Source organism: Ammodytes marinus (genome assembly GCF_949987685.1).
Source record: "Ammodytes marinus genome assembly, chromosome: 5".
Classification (NCBI taxonomy): domain Eukaryota; kingdom Metazoa; phylum Chordata; class Actinopteri; order Uranoscopiformes; family Ammodytidae; genus Ammodytes; species Ammodytes marinus.
In genome coordinates, this window is record NC_137234.1 from 4,435,572 (window position 1) to 4,457,748 (window position 22,177).

At 42.4% G+C, this 22,177-nt stretch overlaps 2 protein-coding genes across 4 annotated transcripts in view; both read left to right on the plus strand.

Annotated features, from left to right (window-relative positions):
• aass (aminoadipate-semialdehyde synthase) overlaps positions 1-22,177 on the plus strand; it is a 519,315-nt gene that overhangs the window by 386,626 nt on the left and 110,512 nt on the right. The window lies entirely within an intron of this gene.
• On the plus strand, positions 2,268-20,948 carry LOC307250159 (plasma membrane calcium-transporting ATPase 1-like; the record flags this gene model as incomplete). Of its 3 annotated transcripts, XM_080027135.1 has the most annotated exons (20): positions 2,268-2,466; positions 5,484-5,681; positions 7,145-7,402; positions 7,591-7,716; positions 8,452-8,655; positions 9,082-9,108; positions 11,332-11,466; positions 11,980-12,194; positions 12,373-12,615; positions 13,325-13,566; positions 14,726-14,963; positions 15,206-15,385; positions 15,591-15,678; positions 16,070-16,176; positions 16,814-17,005; positions 17,449-17,662; positions 17,964-18,175; positions 19,728-19,835; positions 20,120-20,308; positions 20,574-20,948. In XM_080027135.1, 20 exons carry the CDS (start codon positions 2,268-2,270, stop codon positions 20,946-20,948), a joined length of 3,750 nt encoding a protein of 1,249 aa, XP_079883261.1. The 3 variants fall into 3 exon arrangements, with proteins under 3 accessions (XP_079883261.1, XP_079883262.1, XP_079883263.1); XM_080027136.1 differs by lacking the exon at positions 9,082-9,108; XM_080027137.1 differs by lacking the exon at positions 9,082-9,108 and having other exon boundaries at positions 11,350-11,466.

Consider the following 22,177-nt stretch of genomic DNA (forward strand, 5'->3'; position numbering starts at 1 on the left):
TATAAACAATGCAGCCAGACTACCATGAACAGGATAGACTTTACAGTTAGTCCTGGGTTGCTAGGATTTTTGTGATGGTTTCTTAAAGTTTGCTCAGTGGTTGCTAAGATATGCTAGTCCTAATGATGCTAACTGGTTGTCAGGGTGTTTTCTGGTGGTTGCTCCATTTCTTCAGTTGAAAATCTTCTCCTTGGTCTTTTCAAATATGTAGGAAAAGAAGGAGCCGGTTTAGACCTAGTGTGTCCCACTCAGCAGGAGGAGCAGCAGCAGTCTCTCTCTCTCTCTCTCTCGCTCGCTCTCTCTCTCTCTCTCTCTCTCTCTCTCTCTCTCTCTCTCTCTCTCTCTCACACTGAACCACAGATTGTCTAATTAGATTAAGCGAGGCTTTCCTCAGCTAATCATTTAGCCGGCTCCTGTTTTTTTCCTGCGATGGAGCGCTGCTTGTGAACGTGAGCTTGCTGAAGGTCAAACTGAATATATGAACAACAGGCTGTTTTTGGGAATAAACTGTGATCTTGGAGCAAATCTGCCGTTGTGGAGCTGTGGCTGGGTTATGGGCTGTTTCTGTAGCCGTGAGTGTGACGCTTCTTGGAGTAATAGGACGGCCACTAATACCTGCTGCTGCTAACGCCAGGCCATGGGGGAAGTTTCTGTAAGTAAAGACATTTCTCTCCTCACTGCAGCACTATTGAAGTGACAGTAGTGACCGACTCTAAATATATATCTATTTGTATATATTTTTTCCTTTTTTCCCACAAAGCCCACACATATGTTTCACATGATTCTGGCAACTGACTTTATTCAACTTTTGACACAATATTGTTTGTGTAAATTTCATGTATGATAAATCTATTATAAACAGAGAATTTCCCCCTCCAACTAAATCTAAATGTTGTTGTAGCTTCTTAATGAGAATATTTACAGCCTTTCTGAATCTCTTGGTGTTTTTGTTGAAATCTCTGGTGGTGAGGCTCTGGCAGCAAAGCTCTGACTCTTCCTCAACCCTTAAACAGGCCGCTTCTCTCTCGCTCAGATTAAGCCTCGGCTGACTGATTGACACAGATTACAGTTGAAGGCACAGATGTCACAACCTGGAAAGAACACATATAAAGTCTTAGTTTACTACAGAATACTCTACAGCACACACACACACACACACACACACACACACTCACACACACACACGTCTTTATCTAACTGTCAGAATGTGCTGGTATATATTATAGTGTCAAAGAGCCGCAGATTAGTCTGCTGGATGGAGGGTTGATTAGATTGGTCGCGTCTCGGCTGTCTTGCTTAGTTGCTTTACACTTACTATATTGATTGAAGGCTTTTCAGTCAGTCATCATGTAGGGCGATGAAACAAGCACAATGCCAGATACGCATATTAGTCTAGACAGGCATACTTGTCTTGCTACCCAGGACAAAGAGACTCCTGTGTCACACTAAGCATTTCAGGAAGAAGTGTCTAAGTTAAATTAAACAAAAGCTTATAGTTGGACATTGCATGGACCTTTGACTTAGTTGTTAATGTTCTAGTTTCTAATTGCTTTGTCCTCCTGTCTAACCAGTCAGGGGACGAGTAATGTAAGAGCCAATCAGCGAATAATTGATTGATTATAAATATCTAGTTGATTTAAACAGTACTTTCATTAAAATTAATTATGTTCAAAATGGTTTAAAATGCATCATTAAGTAAAATATAAATTATTACTGAGTTTGTTTTCTACGTTTACATTTTATGACATGACATCCCTGTGTAGTTCTATCTGTGACAGATGTAACCTAGTCAGTTTGGAGTCGGATATTGATAAAAGCTTTTCAAAGTTTGAGAGCACGGGAGAGCTATTCTTCCTGGGGTCAAAAACATTAAATACCGTTTAAGCAACAGATAATCACGTTTTTGACATTATGTCAAACATAATAGACACATATTAAACAATGATAAGATGAATATGATGGTCCACATGCTATTTAAAAACCTTCACAATTCCAGGATGTTTAAACATCAATACAATTGAAGCGTAATAAGCATTAGTCGAGAAACCCCACATTTCTTTAAACAAAACCAAGGACATGACCTGGGTGATCTGATGCAAGCCCAATCACCCCATTAAAGTTGTAATATTTGTACATTTTCACCTAGAGTCAATTTTCCCATGAGAATGACCTTATGCATTTATCTGTCCCCGTACAGTCACATTGTCCCCGTCAGGCCGGATCTGCACATCAGGCCGACCACTGAGTGTGTTTTCCTGGACTGAGTCATGGCCAACAACTCCCATCGAGGGGCCAAACATGGCCGCCGTGGTGAGGCCAACCACCAGGCTGCGGAGCCCGCCGTCACTGTACAGGACCTGCGGACGCTCATGGAGCTACGAGGAGCGGAGTCACTGGCCAAGCTCCAGGAGTGTTATGGAGATGTTCACGGACTGTGTGCTAGACTCAGGACGTCACCTATAGAAGGTAAATATGTTCACACACACAGCCTTCCTAAAACAGTATCATAACTATAACAAAAACTACAGGACAGTGTGGCATTTCCAGCCAGAGCCTCTGTGGTTTGTAATGACGTTTTAAAACCAACAGAAGAAATATTAGGGTTAGGGTTTAGCCTGCTGACTGTGTGATGGTCAAAGTCGACTGTAACCCTCAGCCACTGTTCTTCCTGCTCTTCACTGTGTCAGCTCTAAGACAATAGGAAAAGCGTTCTCCAGTCTGTAAATACTGCATTAAAGTAAGGGCACATTTTAATGAAGGAGTCACAGAAGTGAGGACAAGATGGATTATCATTGTCTTATATTAAACCATTAATTGATGTAATAATCGATGTACATGCTGTTGTCAAATCACAAATATCTCAGCTTTCCAAAGACATATTGCAAGAGAACCCACTTAATCAAAGCAGTTTTGTACACAGCATAGTTGTGTATTAAACAGCCTCTCATCCTATTACTCCATTCATTTATGGAATACTTGAGTACCCAAACTTAATCCATAGTTGCAGCCTTTTTCCCCTTTATAACAATTCGTAAATTGATCATATCTAAATAGCCATCCGTTTTTAGATTGATTTCATACACCGATTAGTTTAAAATATGTTTTTATAAAAGTCGAACTGTCAAAATTTGCCAAATTTGAATGTTTTGGTGAAACAATGTGGTGATGCAATTAACTACAGACAGTGAATTCAATGTCTGATATGGACGTAGTGTCCCCGTGGACTCATACGTACATACGTCTGCCCTTTGACATTTTCTCCCCATCATTTATTCATTCACTCTGTCTGTCTCGCACACGCTAAGTAAACACCTTAAGTGTTTTGACTCCTGCTGACACAGAGAGGTGAAATGTCAGCAGCAGCTTGAAATCCATGAAAAATCCATCACACTGCTTTACTACAGTCTGTGTGTGTGTGTGTGTGTGTGTGTGTGTGTGTGTGTGTGTGTGTGTGTGTGTGTGTGTGTGTGTGTGTGTGTGTGTGTGGTGACAGATTAATTAACTGTCACTGTAATCCAACTCAACCTGGAAACACAGAGCATGTTCAACAGAGAAGTGTTGTGTTATAAACCGGTTCAGACTGTCCATGTCAGCTGCATTGTGTCCGATGGGATCTGAGCGTGTCCCGACATGTTGTTCTGCTTCACAGAGAAAACCATTCTGCTATTGCAGTCTCACTTGCTTTCTAAAAGGCAGAGGTGCAATATTTCAATCTTTAAGATTTCAGACGACAGACAATTTTGGATAGTTAAATGTTCTTATCTACAAAGTGGACCATTCTGTGAAAGGTATTTCATTAATGTCAGCAATGAACGCAACTCATGGATGTGTGGAATGTAGAAGTGAAGGTGTAATCGAAGATGATGAAGGGAGAATGCCAGAGAGAGTGACCACATGGGCCATACAGCCTAATGGCCGCAGCATGACCCTCCCATGGTAGACAGTTTTACACTGAGGTTGACCAGGAAAACCTCCAAGACAGTGGGAGGGGTGTCGTTTGTTCAACATGGCACCTTAATGTCCAAATGTTGCTGTGAGAAAACTATTTCAGCTTTCTTTCAAATGTAAATTGTGTAAAGGTTCAGACTATCATCATCAGTGGCCTAAAGCTATAAGAGTGTACAGTATATTTAACACACCTCATCAACATCAGAGCAGAACATCTCAATGGCACAGTGTGATGTCACATTCTGATTTTGTATCATACTGTATACTCACATTAGATTTCCAACCGATTACAAGGCAACAAAACTGTCAGTTCCAACAATATTCACAGTTTTATCTTCATTTTTAGACTGCATGATATTTAGTAAAATGCATATGTACCTTTTCTTAGATGAAAACATTTACTTCATATCTGCTGTATAGATTACTTAAAATGTAATCCCCCTAGAGTTTATGATAAATGTATTTTGAGTCACATGGACAAGCCATATGAGTTTCTAAATATGGAGATACTTGATAAATGTTTTACATTTTTTAAATATTGTACAATGTAATCGTAATAGGCAAGGCAAGGCAAGTTTATTTATATAGCACAATTCAGACACAAGGCCATTCAAAGTGCTTTACAGGGGCAAGATTAGAATACATAAAACACATTATAAAACATTTAAAAGTCTTCAAACTCGATTTAAAAGAACTGAGAGTTGCTGCAGACCTCAAGTTTTCTGGGAGTTTGTTCCAGATTTTTGGTGCATAATAACTAAAAGCTCCTTCTCCTTGTTTAGTCCTAACTCTAGGGAATGTAAGTAGACCTGTCCCAGACGACCTAAGGGCTCTGGAAGGTTCATAACGTATCAGCAGATCAGTAATGTATTTTGGCCCTAAACCATTTAGTGCTTTATAAACCAACATCAGTATTTTGAAATCAATTATTTGAGTGACAGGAAGCCAGTGTAAAGACCTCAGAACTGGGGTAATGTGATCCACTGTTTTGGTCCTAGTGAGGACTCGAGCAGCAGTGTTCTCAATTAGCTGAAGCTGTCTGATAGATTTTTTTGGAAGGCCAGCAAGGACACTGTTACAGTAGTCAAGTCTACTAAAGATAAATGCATGGATAAGTTTTTCTAAATCTTGCTGAGACATAAGCCCTTTAATTCTTGATATGTTTTTTAGGTGGTAGTAGGCTGATTTATTAATTGATTTAATGTGTTTCTTGAAATTCAAGTCGGAGTCTACGACATCACCAAGATTTCTGGCTTGGGGTGTGGTTTCTAACATAACGGATATAAGCTGTGTGCTGAATTTTAATTCTTCGTCTTTGGCACCAAAGACAATTACTTCAGTTTTTGATACTTAACTCATTCATCAGTTCATTCCGCAGTTGAGATTCTAACAATTAGATGATATGTTGTCAATGATTATTTAAATGTTAAATCAATCAGTCATGACTTGTTATGTTGGATTTGTTCTTGAGAGTTTAAAACATGTGAAGAGCAGAGGACATGTCTCTCATGTTGCCTTTGTGTTTTGTGCTGCAGGTTTAACTGGAAACGCGGAGGACATCGCCAGCAGGAAACAGGAGTTTGGACAGAACGTCATCCCTCCTAAAAAGCCAAAAACCTTTTTGCTGTTAGTGTGGGAAGCCCTGCAGGATGTAACGCTCATTATCCTGGAGGTGGCAGCCATCATTTCATTAGTTCTTTCTTTCTACAAACCACCAGATGCCGACAGAGGGCGTGAGTTTTATCTTTAGAATTTAAACAGTCACATCATCAGATTTGGCTGCATTCACACCAATCAAGTGTTGGGGCGAAGCGCTGCAGTGTTGTACGGCTGCGGTAGTTTCAATTAATGATCATAACAGTACACCTCTGACCCCGTTTCCATCTGGGATTAACATCTGACTTTTTGAATCTGGTTACAAGTGGACAGCTCTCAGTACGTGTGTTCACACTTGTATTTTCAAATGTGACTTCTTTGTCCACTTGTGATCCGATTCCATTTACCCGCGCTGTATTTAAATCAACACGCACATAATTTCCGTTTGCATTGCTGTTTTTAACCGGTGGGGTTCAAACAAGTAAACATACAGGGCTGTACAGTGCCACAGTTTTAATCGCATTTGCTATTAAAATGCATTACATCCAAAGATAATTACAAGTCTAGGTTGACGAGATAGGCTACTGTCTCATTTAGACAAGGAGGAGCGATGCACAACACTGCTTAGAGGGCTCTACATTAACACTCGCCAAATGCAGCTAAATATCATAGATAGTATATAAAAGTAAACACTCTTAGGCGAGGCGAGTAAGGTATTACGCCACTTTGGCTGGTGAAAGATGTGTGCTCGCCGGGCGGCTTTTCTAACGTCTGATACACTCTTCACCAGTACACGGCTTTATATGCAGTTAAGTTACTTTACGTGCAAACAGAATATTGCCTGTGCGCCTTCACATTAAAAGTCTGTTACTAGCCAAACGCGAGTTGACTTTTATTTTTAAACAGATAAGAACAGGAAGTCGTTGCCTTGCAGCTCTCCAGTCAATAGCAGCAATTTTCGTGTTTTCAGATTTACGCAGTGGAATGAAAACAGAGGCCAGAAAGCTTGTCATTTGCAATACTGGCGGATGCAACTAACGTTCATGAGGCCTTTTTAATAGCTGCATGAACGCCAGTGATGCATTTCCAACGTATTTCCACTCAGGCAGGGGGCGGCAGTTGAGTAGGAGGTCCCTAATGTGGACAAAAGTCACATTGGTGTTCCCACTACCAAATGAATGCGGACACAACCGACGTAAACCACCTCCGAATGTAGTTTTTGTGATCCGATCTCAATGCGTCTTGAAAGTGTTTTCACCTGTAGTTAGAGCTGTATTCACGTGATCAGATCACAAAAACCACATGTTAAAGACAAATGGAAACGGGGTCTCTGTGTGTCGCTGGTAGATGCTCCCAGGCTCCCAGTGATGGGCTGCTATTCTATTTTTTACTTTCTCGCCACAGCCGGCTGCGCTGTTGTTTAGTCTGTCAAAATTATTTTTCAGTTGTTTTTGTTGTCACATTCTCAGGCTTATGTCAGTGAAGGTGTCGGGGACTTCATTTATCTCCTGAGACACTGTTTAGCTGAGCTGCAGCTTCTTAACCAGTCATGCTCACATGTGTTCAGAAAATCAAAACAGCCTCTTTGGTCCCGTTTCAGACTGTGGCAAAGCGGCTGGCGGTGTGGAGGAGGAAGGTGAGGGAGATACCGGATGGATCGAAGGTGCTGCCATCCTGCTGTCTGTGGTGTGCGTTGTCTTGGTGACGGCCTTCAATGACTGGAGCAAAGAGAAGCAGTTCCGTGGTCTCCAGAGCCGCATCGAGCAGGAGCAGAAGTTCACCGTGATCCGAGGGGGACAGGTGGTCCAGATTTTAGTGTCCGAGTTAGTTGTCGGAGACATCGCACAAGTCAAATATGGTGAGAAAAAATTATCATTAGAAAAATCAAAGGTATAATTAAATACGACAACCTTTCCAAAGCTTTAATATTTAATATTTCATTTTCCTCCACTCGCCAGGTGACAGACGGATTAGATAATGATGTAACTCAATGACCTGATACAGGTAAACTGCTATCACAGTGTTCCTTGTGTGTTTGGGTTCCAGGTGACCTCCTCCCTACGGATGGCATCCTGATTCAGAGCAACGATCTGAAGATTGATGAAAGCTCTCTGACCGGAGAGTCGGATCATGTCAAGAAGACTCTGGATAGGGACCCCATGTTGCTGTCAGGTGCGTTGCTCTGTTGCACTCACTAAATTTCAGCTAAGTTCACTAAGTTCAATGCTGCCTGAGGTGTCATTTTCAGCTCTCACCACCCAGGTTCTGCTACCGATTTTACACTGTTAAATCTTTTAGTCCTTATGGTTTTCACATGTACAGATGTAACACTTAACCTCTTCCAACACTGTAAAAATCCAACTTTGGACTGTCTAAAATATACACCAAAAAAAAGGCAATATTTTTACATTAGCTCAGTGTATAAAGACCATAACAAAACACATCACTACAGTAAAAGTAAAGTGATTATTTAAAAATATAACATTTTGGTAGCCATTCTATAGGACCAGCAGTCTGGCTGTTGTATGAGTCCGTGCCGGGCTCTGCAGACGGGCAAAAAGTGTGCATCGTTTGTAGCCTCATCGACTGCATGCAACTCCTGTGCTCTGTGGTACCTAATACCTAATCACATCCTCAACCAATGTAGTTTTAAAGATGAGAAGTATAAAGAGGCATGTGGAAAACAACATGTATGCCAAACAACATTACATACTGCCACTGTAAAAGTTTCAATTAAGCATCTGCCCCCTCAGATGGGGAAATCTTTATTTAGGTGTCTCAACAGAGGAGAGATTCATCTTCTAGACTGGAAAAGATATGCAACATTTCTCTCTCTCTCTCTCTCTCTCTCTCTCTCTCTCTCTCTCTCTCTCTCTCTCTCTCTCTCTCGCTCTCTGTCTCTCTCAGGTACCCATGTGATGGAGGGCTCTGGCAAGATGTTGGTCACAGCTGTAGGTGTGAACTCTCAGACTGGAATCATCTTCACGCTGCTCGGGGCTAGTGAGGAAGAAGAAGAAGATGAGGATGAGAAGGCTGAGAAAGAGAAAAAGAAGAAGGAAAAAGAAAAGCAGAGAGAAGACCGGAAAAGGAAAGATAAGAAGGACAAGAAAGGTACGTTCAGAATATAAAGGTATCTGACTCTAGAGAGGAACACAACTACGGTTTAGCAGTTATCATCTTAGGCTACGTTTAAACTGCAGGCAAAAGTGGCAAAAATACTAATAATTTGACTCTGGTGAGCTTTTTACCCAATTTGTTTACACTGACTGATTCTTGACAAGTGATTTTTGAACCTGTGACGTTTGGAGAAGGTCAACTTTGTGAGCGTTGTCTACAAGACGGTCCTTTCAATATCCATCCCCTGATAAATCTGTTTTATCTGAGTGTATTGTACCACAATATCCTTGTTCAAAGAGATGTTTTCAAATTCAATTGGTTATAATAGTTTTTGTGGCTTTTGGCTCTTTTAATGATTTATTAATGTTTGTTCCATATTCAGTATATGACTAATGAATGTTGCATGTTTTTCCTCTACAGGTAGAAAGGATGACAAAGGCAAGAAAGGTGAGCAGCACATCCCTGTTCAGTACTGTATTTGAGCTACCATATTTTAATCTGTAGAGCAGTGTAGCGGCCAAAGGTTGGATCAGTGAAACCCTAGATATAAACTGAAATAATTTGGTTCTACAGATGTTATTGTCTCACTGAATTTAGTTTTGAGAAGTTTGAGAGGTTAACGGCTTACATTTTGAATAAGTGGTAATTTAATTTACCTTTTCAAATTGATTCATAATTTCCAGCCAATAGTGACAGGTGTGCACAGCCCATCAGAACCGCTGATGTCAACAAGAAGTCTGTTGTTGCTAATGGAAATGTCATAATTATGTTGTCATAATGTTAAATTATCCCTCAAATTTCAGTTAGGATGGTAGGGCGTCTCCCCCCATGGGCCTCGGCCAGCAGCGGACCCGGGTTCGATTCCAGCCCGCGGTCGTTCTCTGCATGTCACTCCCCTCTCTGCCCCATTTCAACTCTGTCTCTACACTATCAATAAAGCATAAAAATGCCAAAAAAATATCTTAGAAAAAAATAGAAAATAAAATCAGTTAGGAATATTGATTAGTTTTAGTTGGCCGTAGCTCAGTAGAGCCGGTCGCCACTGATCACAAGGTTGATGTTTTGCCCCCAACTTCCTCCTGTCCACATGAGGAAGCTTGCATAGTTGCTCGCTGCTGTCTGTGTCTGAGTGTCTGCATGAATATGTGAATGAGCGGCAAAAATCTTTGTGTAGAGTGGATTATTTGGAGTTATTTCTTTTTAAATTTGTCAATCTTTACGTCATCATGATTTGGCACATGATCGTCTGTGCTGTTGCTGTCTGGTGTCTTGTAAGCCAATACATGATGGGCACCATGTTATGCAAGGCACTTAAATCAATCAATCAATCAATCAATATAAAACTCTAATGGTTTATAGGAAGTTGTTCTGATAAGTCTGGCTGGAGATAAGGCCTTGAGGTGGTTCTAAAGTCTGACGCTGTTTGTTACTCATACGTATACCTGGTATACAGGAACAAAATGGTGTTTATCAAAGACCAAGGTTCAAACACAAGAATACATCATTGACAAAAGGTGTCTTTGTCTTGTGGGTCCCACATGGTGGATGTAGTATAGTGTGTGTCCGCATGGCAGCAGGTGCCCTGACTCTGTTGATGGTGATTAGGACCAAGCAGATTATCAGCCTTAAGCTTGGCAGCTGCTTTCTTCTCCTGCCTGCCTGTCCACTAATAACCTCTTCACTGAGCTGGGATCAGCACGCTCGCACACACACACCTACAGATACCCCCACTCTCTGGCACGGAGCTACAGTGTTAGTTGACTCTGTTTGTGGTGCTCTTAATGGTGCTGTTAATTGTTGCCATGGTGATCTGTAGGGCAAAGATATAATTGAATATGGTTCGTTACGTAGTAGATTAGTTTGGAAGTACGTTAGTTTGGAAGTGTACTCTGAATGACTGAATGTATGAAGTTAATCAACACAGCACACTAAACCCAGACTGGGATTAGGCAAACACCACCTACCTGTTGACACACAACATCATGGCCACACCCTCCTCCACTGGTTGTCCTGCCACGCACTCTGACTGACCGTTCACTCAGTTGTTGACGTTTTTGTCCATGTGTGATGTAAAAGTGGACAGTATGACCCAAATATCATCAAAGATCATCATATTTAGGTCCTGCTATGTGCATCATAGAAAAAAGCTTTAACAGTTTGTTAGTCGTTTCGGGTTTTTTTTTTTCAATTTGTCTACAGAAAGTTCCTCAGCTTTTTGATCTGCCCCGAATTTGATTTGCTGTTGATGCAAAAACGACACTTTAAAAATAAAGTCGTGTCATTCTCACCACCACTTTTCTAAACTTTTTCAATCGCTGTTAGGTAATTTGCTATGAATCTAGCTGCAATGTTTCACATTTAAACCTTCTAATGGCGCAAACTAAATAATTCCTCCCGTCCTGTTTGACCTTTAATGTGAAACATCTGCAAGAAGTTTTGATTTTATTGACACCATTGCATCTTAATAGCGATAAAAAAGCAGCAAATAGGAGGCAATTGTTTCACCATTGTTGTGAGTGAGGCCTTGTTTTTAACACTGGCCTTTATTTGAGAATGTATTGTAGGCCTTTAAATAAAATTGTCTTGACTTGACTTGAAGTATCATTAGATGTTTTGATGTTTAGTGTTCAAACACCTGAATGTTTTATTGAACTTACGTTTCCTCTGTAGGAAAGGATATAGGCACAGTGGAGATGCAGCCACTCAACGAGGACGAAGAAGTGAAGCCGAAGGGCCCACCAAAGAAGGAGAAGTCGGTCCTCCAGGGGAAGCTGACAAAGCTGGCTGTACAGATCGGCAAAGCAGGTACAAACACAATCAGATAAATGATGAACAAGAGTGTGAATACTGCAGTGATGTCGACATCATCTGAGGGTTAGCCTCAATGCTGGGTGGAGACTAACAGTATGTTACTGTGCTCTACCACAGTTAAACAGTCCACTAGAGACTATTGTAACGTGAAGCTGCCACTTCTGGTGAGCATGAGGGGTTAAATAACTCCTATTATTCACCACCACCTCATTCTGTACCTTCTGTTCAGCCTCCCATTACTGTTTACTCCGTGGTGTGTGCTGGTTGTGTTAGACTTGATGTTGGTTCTCTTTCTCCTTGCTAATATGTGTAGAGTGTTTCTTCTCTACTCTGAGGCTTAGGTTAAATCTCAGCGTGGGTTCTAAAAGAGAGTCTGAAATTCTTCATACTTACAGGCTCAGAATGCTTAACTGCTTCTCACTGTACACATCTGTTGTGCTCATGATCACATTCATAGCTAAAATAAACTCTCTATGTCTCTGTCTCTCTTTCTGTCTGTGTCTTAAGGTCTGTTTGCGTCGGCTCTGGTTGTCCTCATCCTTATCACTCGCTTCCTGATCGATACATTCTGGATACAGGGTGTCCCCTGGTCCAAAGAGTGTGCGCCCATCTATGTGCAGTTCTTGGTCAAGTTCTTCATCATCGGAGTGACAGTGCTGGTGGTGGCTGTGCCTGAAGGTCTTCCTCTGGCTGTCACCATCTCCCTGGCCTATTCAGTCAAGGTCTGTTTCTATACAGTATGCAAACCTGAACACATTCAGTTAGGACAAGTTATTTTCCTATATTCAATATGATTTCATATATTGTTTTATGTCAGATTTTCTTTTATGTTGTTGGTGATTGTACGAGAAATAATACATTCTGAATAAAGCACTCAATGCTGATAACCTCCTTTTTCAGAAAATGATGAAGGACAACAACCTGGTGCGCCACTTAGATGCCTGTGAGACGATGGGTAACGCCACAGCCATCTGCTCCGACAAGACAGGCACACTTACTATGAATCGCATGACGGTAGTGCAGGTCTACATTGCAGGCCGCTTCTACAAAAAGGTGCCGAAGCCAGACGTGATTCCTGGCAAGACCATGGACGTGCTCATCCAGGGCATTGGGGTTAACTGCGCCTACACCAGCAAGATTATGGTAAACTATAAAAATAGCTGTCCATTCAGGAGTCTCCGTGAGTTAAGCATTCGGCCTGACCATAAGATTGATTTGGAGAGCTGCCACAGCATCTCAGGACCCATCAGATCACTCCCTCTTTGATTCACTGCACACATCAGAGTGCAGAGGGGACCAACAGGTTGGGCTAAAAGAGTAAAAGTTTACCAACAATACAATTTTCATCAATCTTCTGACAGTTCACTGCAGAGTAGGGCTGTTCCCTTTTAGTCAGAAAGAGCATTGGTCGAACCAGCGGGCATCTGCTATTATGCAGACCATACTGGCAAGAAAAGACAGAAAGAGACAGATGGACAGAGAGAGAGGGGGAGAGAGACACAGAGAAAGAGCCATTTTTGAATATACCTGTACTATATGGGCACCAAGGAGGTCTTGTCTGTGCACAGGTTGTTGACTCACCAACAAGCAGGTAGAAAGCACACCGTGTATTGTAGCAGTTGTGTCTGTGATGAAGACTATTGAAAATAAACCATATGTTGTCATTAGACCTTGAACACAGTTACATGTTTATGTTTGCTGAAAGTTGTGACTCGTCGCTGCTTTTAAATTGACGTTGGTGTTGTGTGCTCCTGCAGTTGTGAGTTTATTGATGCACAATGTAGCTAATCTGTTATTAAACACCAAAACATATTCTGTTATTTAACGTCCTCTCTGCTGCTGCTTCCTGCAGCATGCAGAAAGGGAAGGTGGGCTGCCTCGCCAGCTGGGAAACAAGACAGAATGTGCCTTACTGGGATTCTCCAATGACCTGCACAAAGACTACCAGGCCGTCCGCAACGAAATCCCAGAAGAGAAACTGTTCAAGGTCTACACCTTCAACTCTGCAAGGAAGTCCATGAGCACTGTACTAAAGAACCACGATGGCAGCTACCGAATGTACAGCAAGGGGGCTTCCGAGATCCTGCTCAGGAAGTATGTTTACTGCTGCTGCTAACACAGCTCTGTACTCATTTCATTTGACCATACACTAGAAGACTCAAAAAAGACGCTGACAACCTCTTACATCTAAAGACAATCAACTCACATCTGAAGACTATAAGTCATGAGTCAGGGTTTTTCCTGGCCCAAAATAGGGCGGTGGTGGTAGATGGCACGTCCGCAGGTCTTTTTGGTTGGTCATTTTCACAACATTTTAAATTCATGCTAATTAACCACAATTTCAGATACTTAAGTCTAATCATTTAGGTTTATAACAACTCCAAAAGATGGCAAAATCCTTTGAGTAACCATTTATTATTTAAATGTGTTCAGGTGGTTCTTTTAAATACAATATATCAGAAATCTAAATATACCCCTTTTACAGTTGCCAAACATGTGAACTATCCCTTTAAAACAGCAAAGTTGTTTTGTGTGCCTTGGTTTTAAAAACTGTTTAAAGGATACACATTAAGACTTTAAACGCCACCACCATCAAAATGTAACCACATAACAGGGTAATTACATTGCATTCAAGTTAGTTTTTTATGAACACAGTTCACAGCCAGAGGCAGCACATTTTAAAACCTCCTCACACCCTCCTTGTAGTCCAAGGCCTCTTCTGGTCCATCCACCTTGCAGCACACATCCAACTGTCTCTCCTTTAGTCTGTTGCACAGCTGTGTCGTAACCCTATCAAGAGATACCGGACACACAATTCTTGCATTAGAAATCTATTCATATACAGACAGGAATAATGCTGGCAAGAGGATCTAGTGTTTTCAATTCTATGGAGTCTGCCAGGTATAGAGTCTGCTCCTCCTGCTTCCTGTTTGTGCTGGGGAGAGCATTGGCTGTTGAGTGTGTTCATGTAATTTAACTTCACGATTTGCATGAGCCAACCCTTACGACTTATGATAATATCAAACCTGATTTTGTCGGAACGTCAAGATGGAAAAAGACTGACTTAAATCGGCTCTGATGACCACCTTACACCAAACGATTGAGATGACAGGCGCGCCCCAACTCTAGCAAGAACCTCACCATTTCATTCAGACATTGGAAATTAGTCTGAGACTTTGAAATCGTGTGAGAAGTCGCTTGGTGTTAGGTCGGCATTGGATAATGATCACGTGACTCTTTCCTTTGTTTTCAGGTGCTGTAAGATCTTGACAACCAGCGGCGAGGCCAGAGGCTTCAAACCAAAGGACCGAGACGACCTGGTGAAGAAAGTGATTGACCCAATGGCATCAGAAGGCCTAAGGACCATCTGCCTCGCCTACAGAGATTTCCCAGCTGCTGATGGAGAGCCTGACTGGGACAATGAGGCCCACATCCTCACAAGCCTCACCTGCATCTGTGTGGTTGGCATTGAGGACCCTGTACGACCTGAGGTACGTCAGCCCCACATGGAGGCCACCAGCCAATCACAGTAAAGCAGTAGAGAGCCATCATCGGGCCATCATTCATTCAGCAATATATCTTTCCTTTTTAATGACTATGAGTAAGACAATTGTGTGTAGCTTCAGTCTTTGTTCTTTCCATCATCTGTTATTTCACCTTAATTTCTTCAGTGTTCCTGAGGTGCTCCATACAAGATGTATCACTTTTGTTTTTCTTTTGCTGTTCTCATCAGGTACCAGATGCCATCAAAAAGTGCCAGCGTGCCGGGATAACTGTCCGCATGGTGACCGGAGACAACATAAATACTGCCCGAGCCATTTCCCTGAAATGCGGCATCTTGCAACCCGGAGACGACTTCTTGTGTATGGAGGGCAAAGAGTTTAACACTCGGATCCGCAACGAGCTGGGAGAGGTCAGACAGACAAAGACTGGAGAAGTGTCTTTACTTCATTGAGTCATTTGGATTGAAATTGAGTTTTATAAAAATAAAGTGTTTTATCCAAGTTGTCGTTTGGTTCTAAGACTGTTGAACCCACAACCGCTTTATGGGACCGTAGCACCATGTTAGCCTGATAAACTGATTAAAATGTATGTATGTCTTCTGTCTTTCTCTGCAGGTTGAGCAGGAGCGTTTTGATAAGGTTTGGCCAAATCTTAGAGTCCTGGCAAGATCATCTCCAACAGACAAACACACTCTTGTCAAAGGTTAGACACACTTTAACTGGGTCAAAGAGGGCTTGGGGGGGGGGGGGGGGGCGGGCATGTGAGATAAATGGAGGGGTTAGACAGACCAGGGGGCAAAGACCAATTTAAACAGCATAATTTACACAGAAGGCAATTTCAAAGTTTTACATACACATGAATATTAAAATGAATAGGAAACAAACTTTAAACCTGTGATTTTTTTAATGTGAGCATATGTGAACATTCAGTGGCAAAACTTAATTAAGATTTAAAAAAAAAGTGATTAACACAGCAGAGAAAATAAGGGTGATATCCGATTTTAAGGCAGCCAGAGTTATTGCACACCTGACCTTCCATCCTCACCTGGTTCATAAGTGTGACTCAGTTGTGTGTCTGTCTGTCGTCATCATAGGGATCATCGACAGCACTGTGCTGGAGCAGAGGCAGGTAGTCGCAGTAACTGGAGATGGAACAAATGACGGTCCTGCACTCAAGAAAGCGGACGTTGGATTCGCCATGGTAACAATTCTCCCAGCTGTCATCAAACTGCTGCTTCTGGTTAACTGTGTAACATCTAAACATTTCACAGTGTTTATAAGACAGTAAATGTAGTTATCAGTACATAAATGATAAAAACCTAGTTAAGTGTAAAGTCCACTCAAGTCCAGATGAACATTATTATTCCTTCTGTTTATGCCCCAGCTCTTCAGGTTATTCTGAAAAAAAGAAAATTGTGATCCAGAGCATCCATAAGGTTAACGCACATGCAATTGAATACCCTCATAAATTGGATTTGATACTGAATTCATTCTGCCTAATGGTCTTAATTATTATCATCCAATTTATATTGTTGCTCTTCAGATAGAATTAATTGATGCATTGAAGACCCATTTTTCCAAATCCTTGGAAAAACCCCGCAACCACACTGTGTGACGAGTGTCAGAACCTGTGGGGATCCACTGAGAATCAGTTGAGATGTGTGAGGAACACTCAGATGATCACATTGTGCTGTTAAGTCATCAGCATCCTTCAGATGCAGACTGACAGAGGACAGATTCAGGTTCAGAACATGAAAGGTCATGAACAACCTGTGCTTACCTAGGCTCACAGTCAGGTTTAGTGTTATGTAAGCTAAGTTACATGCTGTGTTGTGCAGGGAATCGCTGGGACAGATGTGGCAAAGGAAGCGTCTGACATCATCCTGACAGACGATAACTTCAGCAGCATCGTGAAGGCTGTGATGTGGGGCAGGAACGTCTACGACAGCATCTCCAAGTTCCTGCAGTTCCAGCTCACCGTCAATATAGTCGCCGTCACCGTGGCCTTCACCGGAGCTTGCATCACCCAGGTCAGAGCAAGCCTGATAGCTCAGTCAAACTGACAGTAGTGAGAGTAGTCAGAAATGTGTTACATTCTGGAGTTGGTTGTCTGGGAATCCCCATCATACGATTCTCACACAGTCCTAATGAAGCAGATTAGTGTTACACTCTATTAATACGTCTTTATTCATTTTATTGTTCCTTATGTATTCAGGAATATTTAATGTTGTTATTCGGACATACTTGAGATTTGAAAATCAACTTATCACACAACAATGGTGGCTGAGGAAACGTGTGAGGTCCTAGCCATTTGGAAAAGTGTTGGTTCAGTGTCTTGCAGTTTAAAAACATTAGGTAGATAATTTATCTAAATTAGAAATGAGTGGCCTAAACTGTATCCCTGAGCTATCCCTCCCTGACTGGGCTTGTGCCATGCTGACAGACACTTACTGTACATGTCTGATGTTTCCAGGACTCTCCTCTGAAAGCTGTGCAGATGTTGTGGGTAAACCTTATCATGGACACCTTTGCTTCTCTGGCTCTGGCCACCGAGCCGCCGACCGAGGCTCTGCTGCTCAGGAATCCGTACGGCCGCAAGAAGCCGCTCATCTCCCGCACCATGATGAAAAACATCCTCGGACATGCTGTCTTCCAGCTGGTCGTGATCTTCACTGTGCTCTTTGCTGGTCAGTGAGCGCATGACAGCTTCTGTTGTTCCACTGTGTCTCAACTCATTTAGATGTGCTGAAATGGTGGCCTATTGAGATGCAGATAAGGATGTGCTGATATAATGTTTAACTTGTAGAAAATCATTCAAAATACCTTAATATATTACAAGGCATTTTTTTATTATTGGCTTCCTAATGGCCATTAACAAAACTTATATTCCAGTATTATTCATTTTATTATAAATGTATGTAATTTGGTTGTATAAACAGGTTATGTTGATTTCTTCACATGCTTTGTCTTGGACCGTCCCTCTCACAGGTGAAGTGTTATTGGACATCGACAGTGGCAGGAACGCCCCCCTCCACGCCCCGCCCTCTGAGCACTACACCATCGTGTTCAACACGTTTGTCCTGTTGCAAATCTTTAACGAAATAAATGCCCGCAAGATTCATGGCGAGAGGAACGTCTTTGATGGCATCTTCAACAACCCAATCTTCTGCTCCATCCTCGTTGGAACCTTCGTCATACAGGTGAGCTGTCAGGGGCCCAGCAGAAGTCACACCTGGTCAGGTTGACCGTATTAAATGATTAAAGAGGACCTATTATACTACTTTTCTGGTCTTAATTTCTTGTTTTACACTGCTATAGAGCAACCTGACACGAATCACATCACAAAAAACTATGTAGATTTTCGGGAAGCTCTTTCTCTTATTTTGGCGATCCAGCATGCCTTTAAACACTTTGCTTTTGACATTTCCGCCCCCTCCCCTCCCTTCCTGAAAACCCAACTTTGTTGTGATTGGTTACCTTCCTTCCGGAACACTGTCAGTGGCGGGAGGTGCGAGCATGGACCTATAAGGGCGCGAGGCAGACGCGAGTAGGAAAGTGGCAGCATTACCATACATGGAAACATCCGCGTGGTGACGACACCAAGTTACATGCGACGTCACGATGTTACAAAGCGTCAAGCCGCTTTGAACACGTGACTTCTCGACTGGCTAGAATAGTGTCTAGTGCTCTGCACAGACACCCTAGACGGTAAGCAGGGAATAGGTCGAAATGCATGTACGTCATTATTTGATAATCTAGTATGGTTAAACATGACTATAAATCATCATAACAACGTTTATAGGTCATAAAAGTCAAAAAGTATCATAGGTCCGCTTTAAAGGGTAACTGAACCCCCTGTTTGAGCTACTGCACGATTTTGAAAAATGCTTTCAGACAATGGATTCTAAAATTCCGTTTGAGAACCTTTGTTTTTAAACATTCCGACATCAGCCGGCCGACATTCAGGAGGGAGGGGGGCGCGCGGTGTCTTTGAAGGAGGGGGCAAGCTGCTAGCTGTCACTCAGGAAGATCTGAATGACATGACTTCATTGAAAAATCGAGTGACACAAAGTCTAACGTCACGGTCGCTACACAGTGAGCTCATATGCCACACAGATGGGTCGTCTGAGGTGGAGGACTTTTCTTATTCTAAATTGTTGGCGGGTGTCTCTATCGTAGAGTTAGGAGACAGAGTAGCGCAAGTGAGCTAGCGGCAGTGTGTGTGTGTGTGTGTGAGTGAGCGAGGAGAGCGAGCGGTAGCGTATGTCAATCAAGTGAAGCAACGAACAAGTCCGGGCGGGTGTGTGTGTGTGTGTGTGTGTGTGCACAAGCGAGATAATGCAGACACAATGCCGGTAGAAGTTAAGGGTGTTAACCCCCGAAATAACATCCTTGGAGGGACTGTATAACAGTAGCAGCTCATGGACCAGCTATGGACCTGTAAAGAGCGTGACCGGCTTTGCGGCGACGTGATGACGTACTGCTGCACCAAAAGTACAGTAGTACGTCATTTTTCGAACCCGACGGAAAAAGTTTTTTTCAAATCTTAGTAAAGTTCTAAAATAATTTACAATACAAAACATTTCTTAAATTGCCGATATTTAACATATTGCAATTTTTTTCAATATTAACACCAGCATATATGTGTTCCTAAACAACATAGTGATTTAATTCAGCTTCTATCTCAAAAACAAGTCAAAGGAATCAGTTACACTTTAAAGCCTGCTATGTCGTGTCTCTGTCCTCCTGTAGATTTTCATCGTGCAGTTTGGTGGCAAACCGTTCAGCTGTGTGAGTCTGAACTTCTCGCAGTGGCTGTGGTGTATCTTCCTGGGCCTCGGCAGCCTCCTGTGGGGACAGGTGAGACACTTTTTCCATCAGTTAAACTCGACTATTCCCAGGAAGCTTGATACACATAAAACCTCCCTCACCTAGAAGGCTTAAACAGTGATAAAATAATGGTAAGTAAAGTTAACTTTAATAAACAGCTCATTAAAACAGGAGCAGTTCAGAAAACAGGGAGGCTTTGCTGGACAATAAAAACGTTCTTCAAATCTTCAGGTGGCCTCAGTAAAATTTTCTGGAGGAACAGTAAGTGTTGTTGTTGTGTCACCACAGTAATATTTATGTCCGTCCCCCTTCAGGTGGTGTCCCTCGTCCCTACCAGCTGGCTGAGGTTCCTGACCACAGCGGGTCACGGTACGCAGCAGGAGGAAATCCCTGAAGAGGAGCTGGATGATTTGAAAGACCACGAGGAGATCGACCACGCAGAGATGGAGCTGAAGAAGAGCCAGGTGCTCTGGTGCCGCGGCCTCAACCGCCTCCAGACGCAGGTACAACTCCACCTGGAACAACTGCTCTAATCGACATAGTTTTGTTATCGAATGGTCAGCTCTACATACGTTAAGCAACAGTCTTAACCAACACTACAGAAAAAACTAAATCTTTTTTTATCATGTCTTTCTGTATAGAAAAGAATCGAATATAATCATGTTAATTTTTGTCTACTTATATTAATTTTGAGTCCATGACATGTTTGAAATTGTTTCTGCAAAACCAAAGTTTCTTCTGAGCTTACTGTTTTGGTTGGTCTTTCAGATTCGTGTAGTGAATGCCTTCAGAGACAGCGTGTCTCCCTACGAAGGTCTGGAGAAGCCTGAGTCTCGCAACTCCATCCACAACTTCATGAACCCGCCGCGCGTAGAGGAACCGGAACCTCAGATCCCCATGATCGATGAGGCGGACGGCGAGGACGACGCCCCGACCGACCGCAACTCCACGTTCCTCCCGCTGACTGGACTGTCCAAACTGCTCACGTCAGAATCCAATCAAAACAACAACGCCATGGACGCAACGCAGCGCAGCCAGTCTCTGCATAGGGACACGCCCAGGCCCGGGATGAACCTGCCCAACTCAGCGGGGCTGCCGCCCTGTCCGGGGAGCCCCCTGCACAGTCTGGAGACCTCACTGTGAAGCCACACATGACCACTTCCCTTTACCACCGTCTGTTCGTGCTGTGTTTGTTACAACGAGAGTTATGGTTCCTCTGAGAGCCAACAAATGAAATACAATGACATTTTAAAAACAGACTTGTCTGATTGGTTCTCGTCTGGAGTTCACCTGCTGGTTTTTAAGATCCAGGCAGCAGAAATGTGTCCGGGTTTGTATGTGGTTTTGTACAGACTGATTCTTTCTTCTTTACTCTTAATAGACATGAACTCTGCAGTTGTTGTTTAGGACATGAGTGTTTGTGAGGTGATCGATCAATTATCCGTTTCTGATCTGTAAATATTCATGTTGATGTTCAGACCTAGTTTAAATCTGCAGTGTGTCGGTTTGTCAGCAGACAGGCTGATGTGAGCCGACGGTGACCAGTTCTTAGTTTTGTGTCGAGGTTTAACTTGAAGGATCGATGACTGAAATGTTTAGTCAGTCAGCTTTAATGGGGAGGGGGAGGGTATTCTTACAGACGTGTTTTTGTAGAACTAAGAAGTTTATGTCTAATGTGGATTTTATTCTAGTATTTTTGTAAAAAGTGTTTTAGGTTGTTGTTGTTTCAAACGATGTAAAACCAAAAGTTATTAAAAGTTAAAAACAACCTCCAAAGCAGGATGTTTGTGACGCAGTCTCACATCAGACAGAAGAAGGTTAAAGAGGAAGTGAGCGATATATATTTATGTTAATATACGTGTTAAATCACTATATATTCATACAGTTATCACTTTTATAATGTGCGCGCGCTACATACCTCAGGTCTCTCAGTCACTTGCTCTGCATGTTATCGGCAGATAAGCTTTTCTGGTATCCCACAACCTGATATCCAATCAGAAGAGAGAACGCTACAAACGGGCACATCTCTGCACGCGCAGAGCGACAGAGGGGTGGAATGTTTATGCGCCTACAATGGCGGAGCAGGTAAAAATCCTTCCCAATGTCTGTTTTGATGGTTTTTATCATGTTTTATCCCAGCTACAGATCCGAGATGATGATAGATAACTCGCAGCCTCAAGACCGCTGTGCGTTGATGTGGTGACGTAGGGACAAGGGAGGGGACTGCTAACTGCAGTCACTGACAGGAAGTTAGCTAAAAGAACCATTTCGCGTACTGAACCTTTAAGGTTTAGGTTGAGTAACAACAAAAAGCATGTTCACCTCCAGAAGGAAAATAATCAGTCAGAACTTTTAAAACTCTAAAGATTATT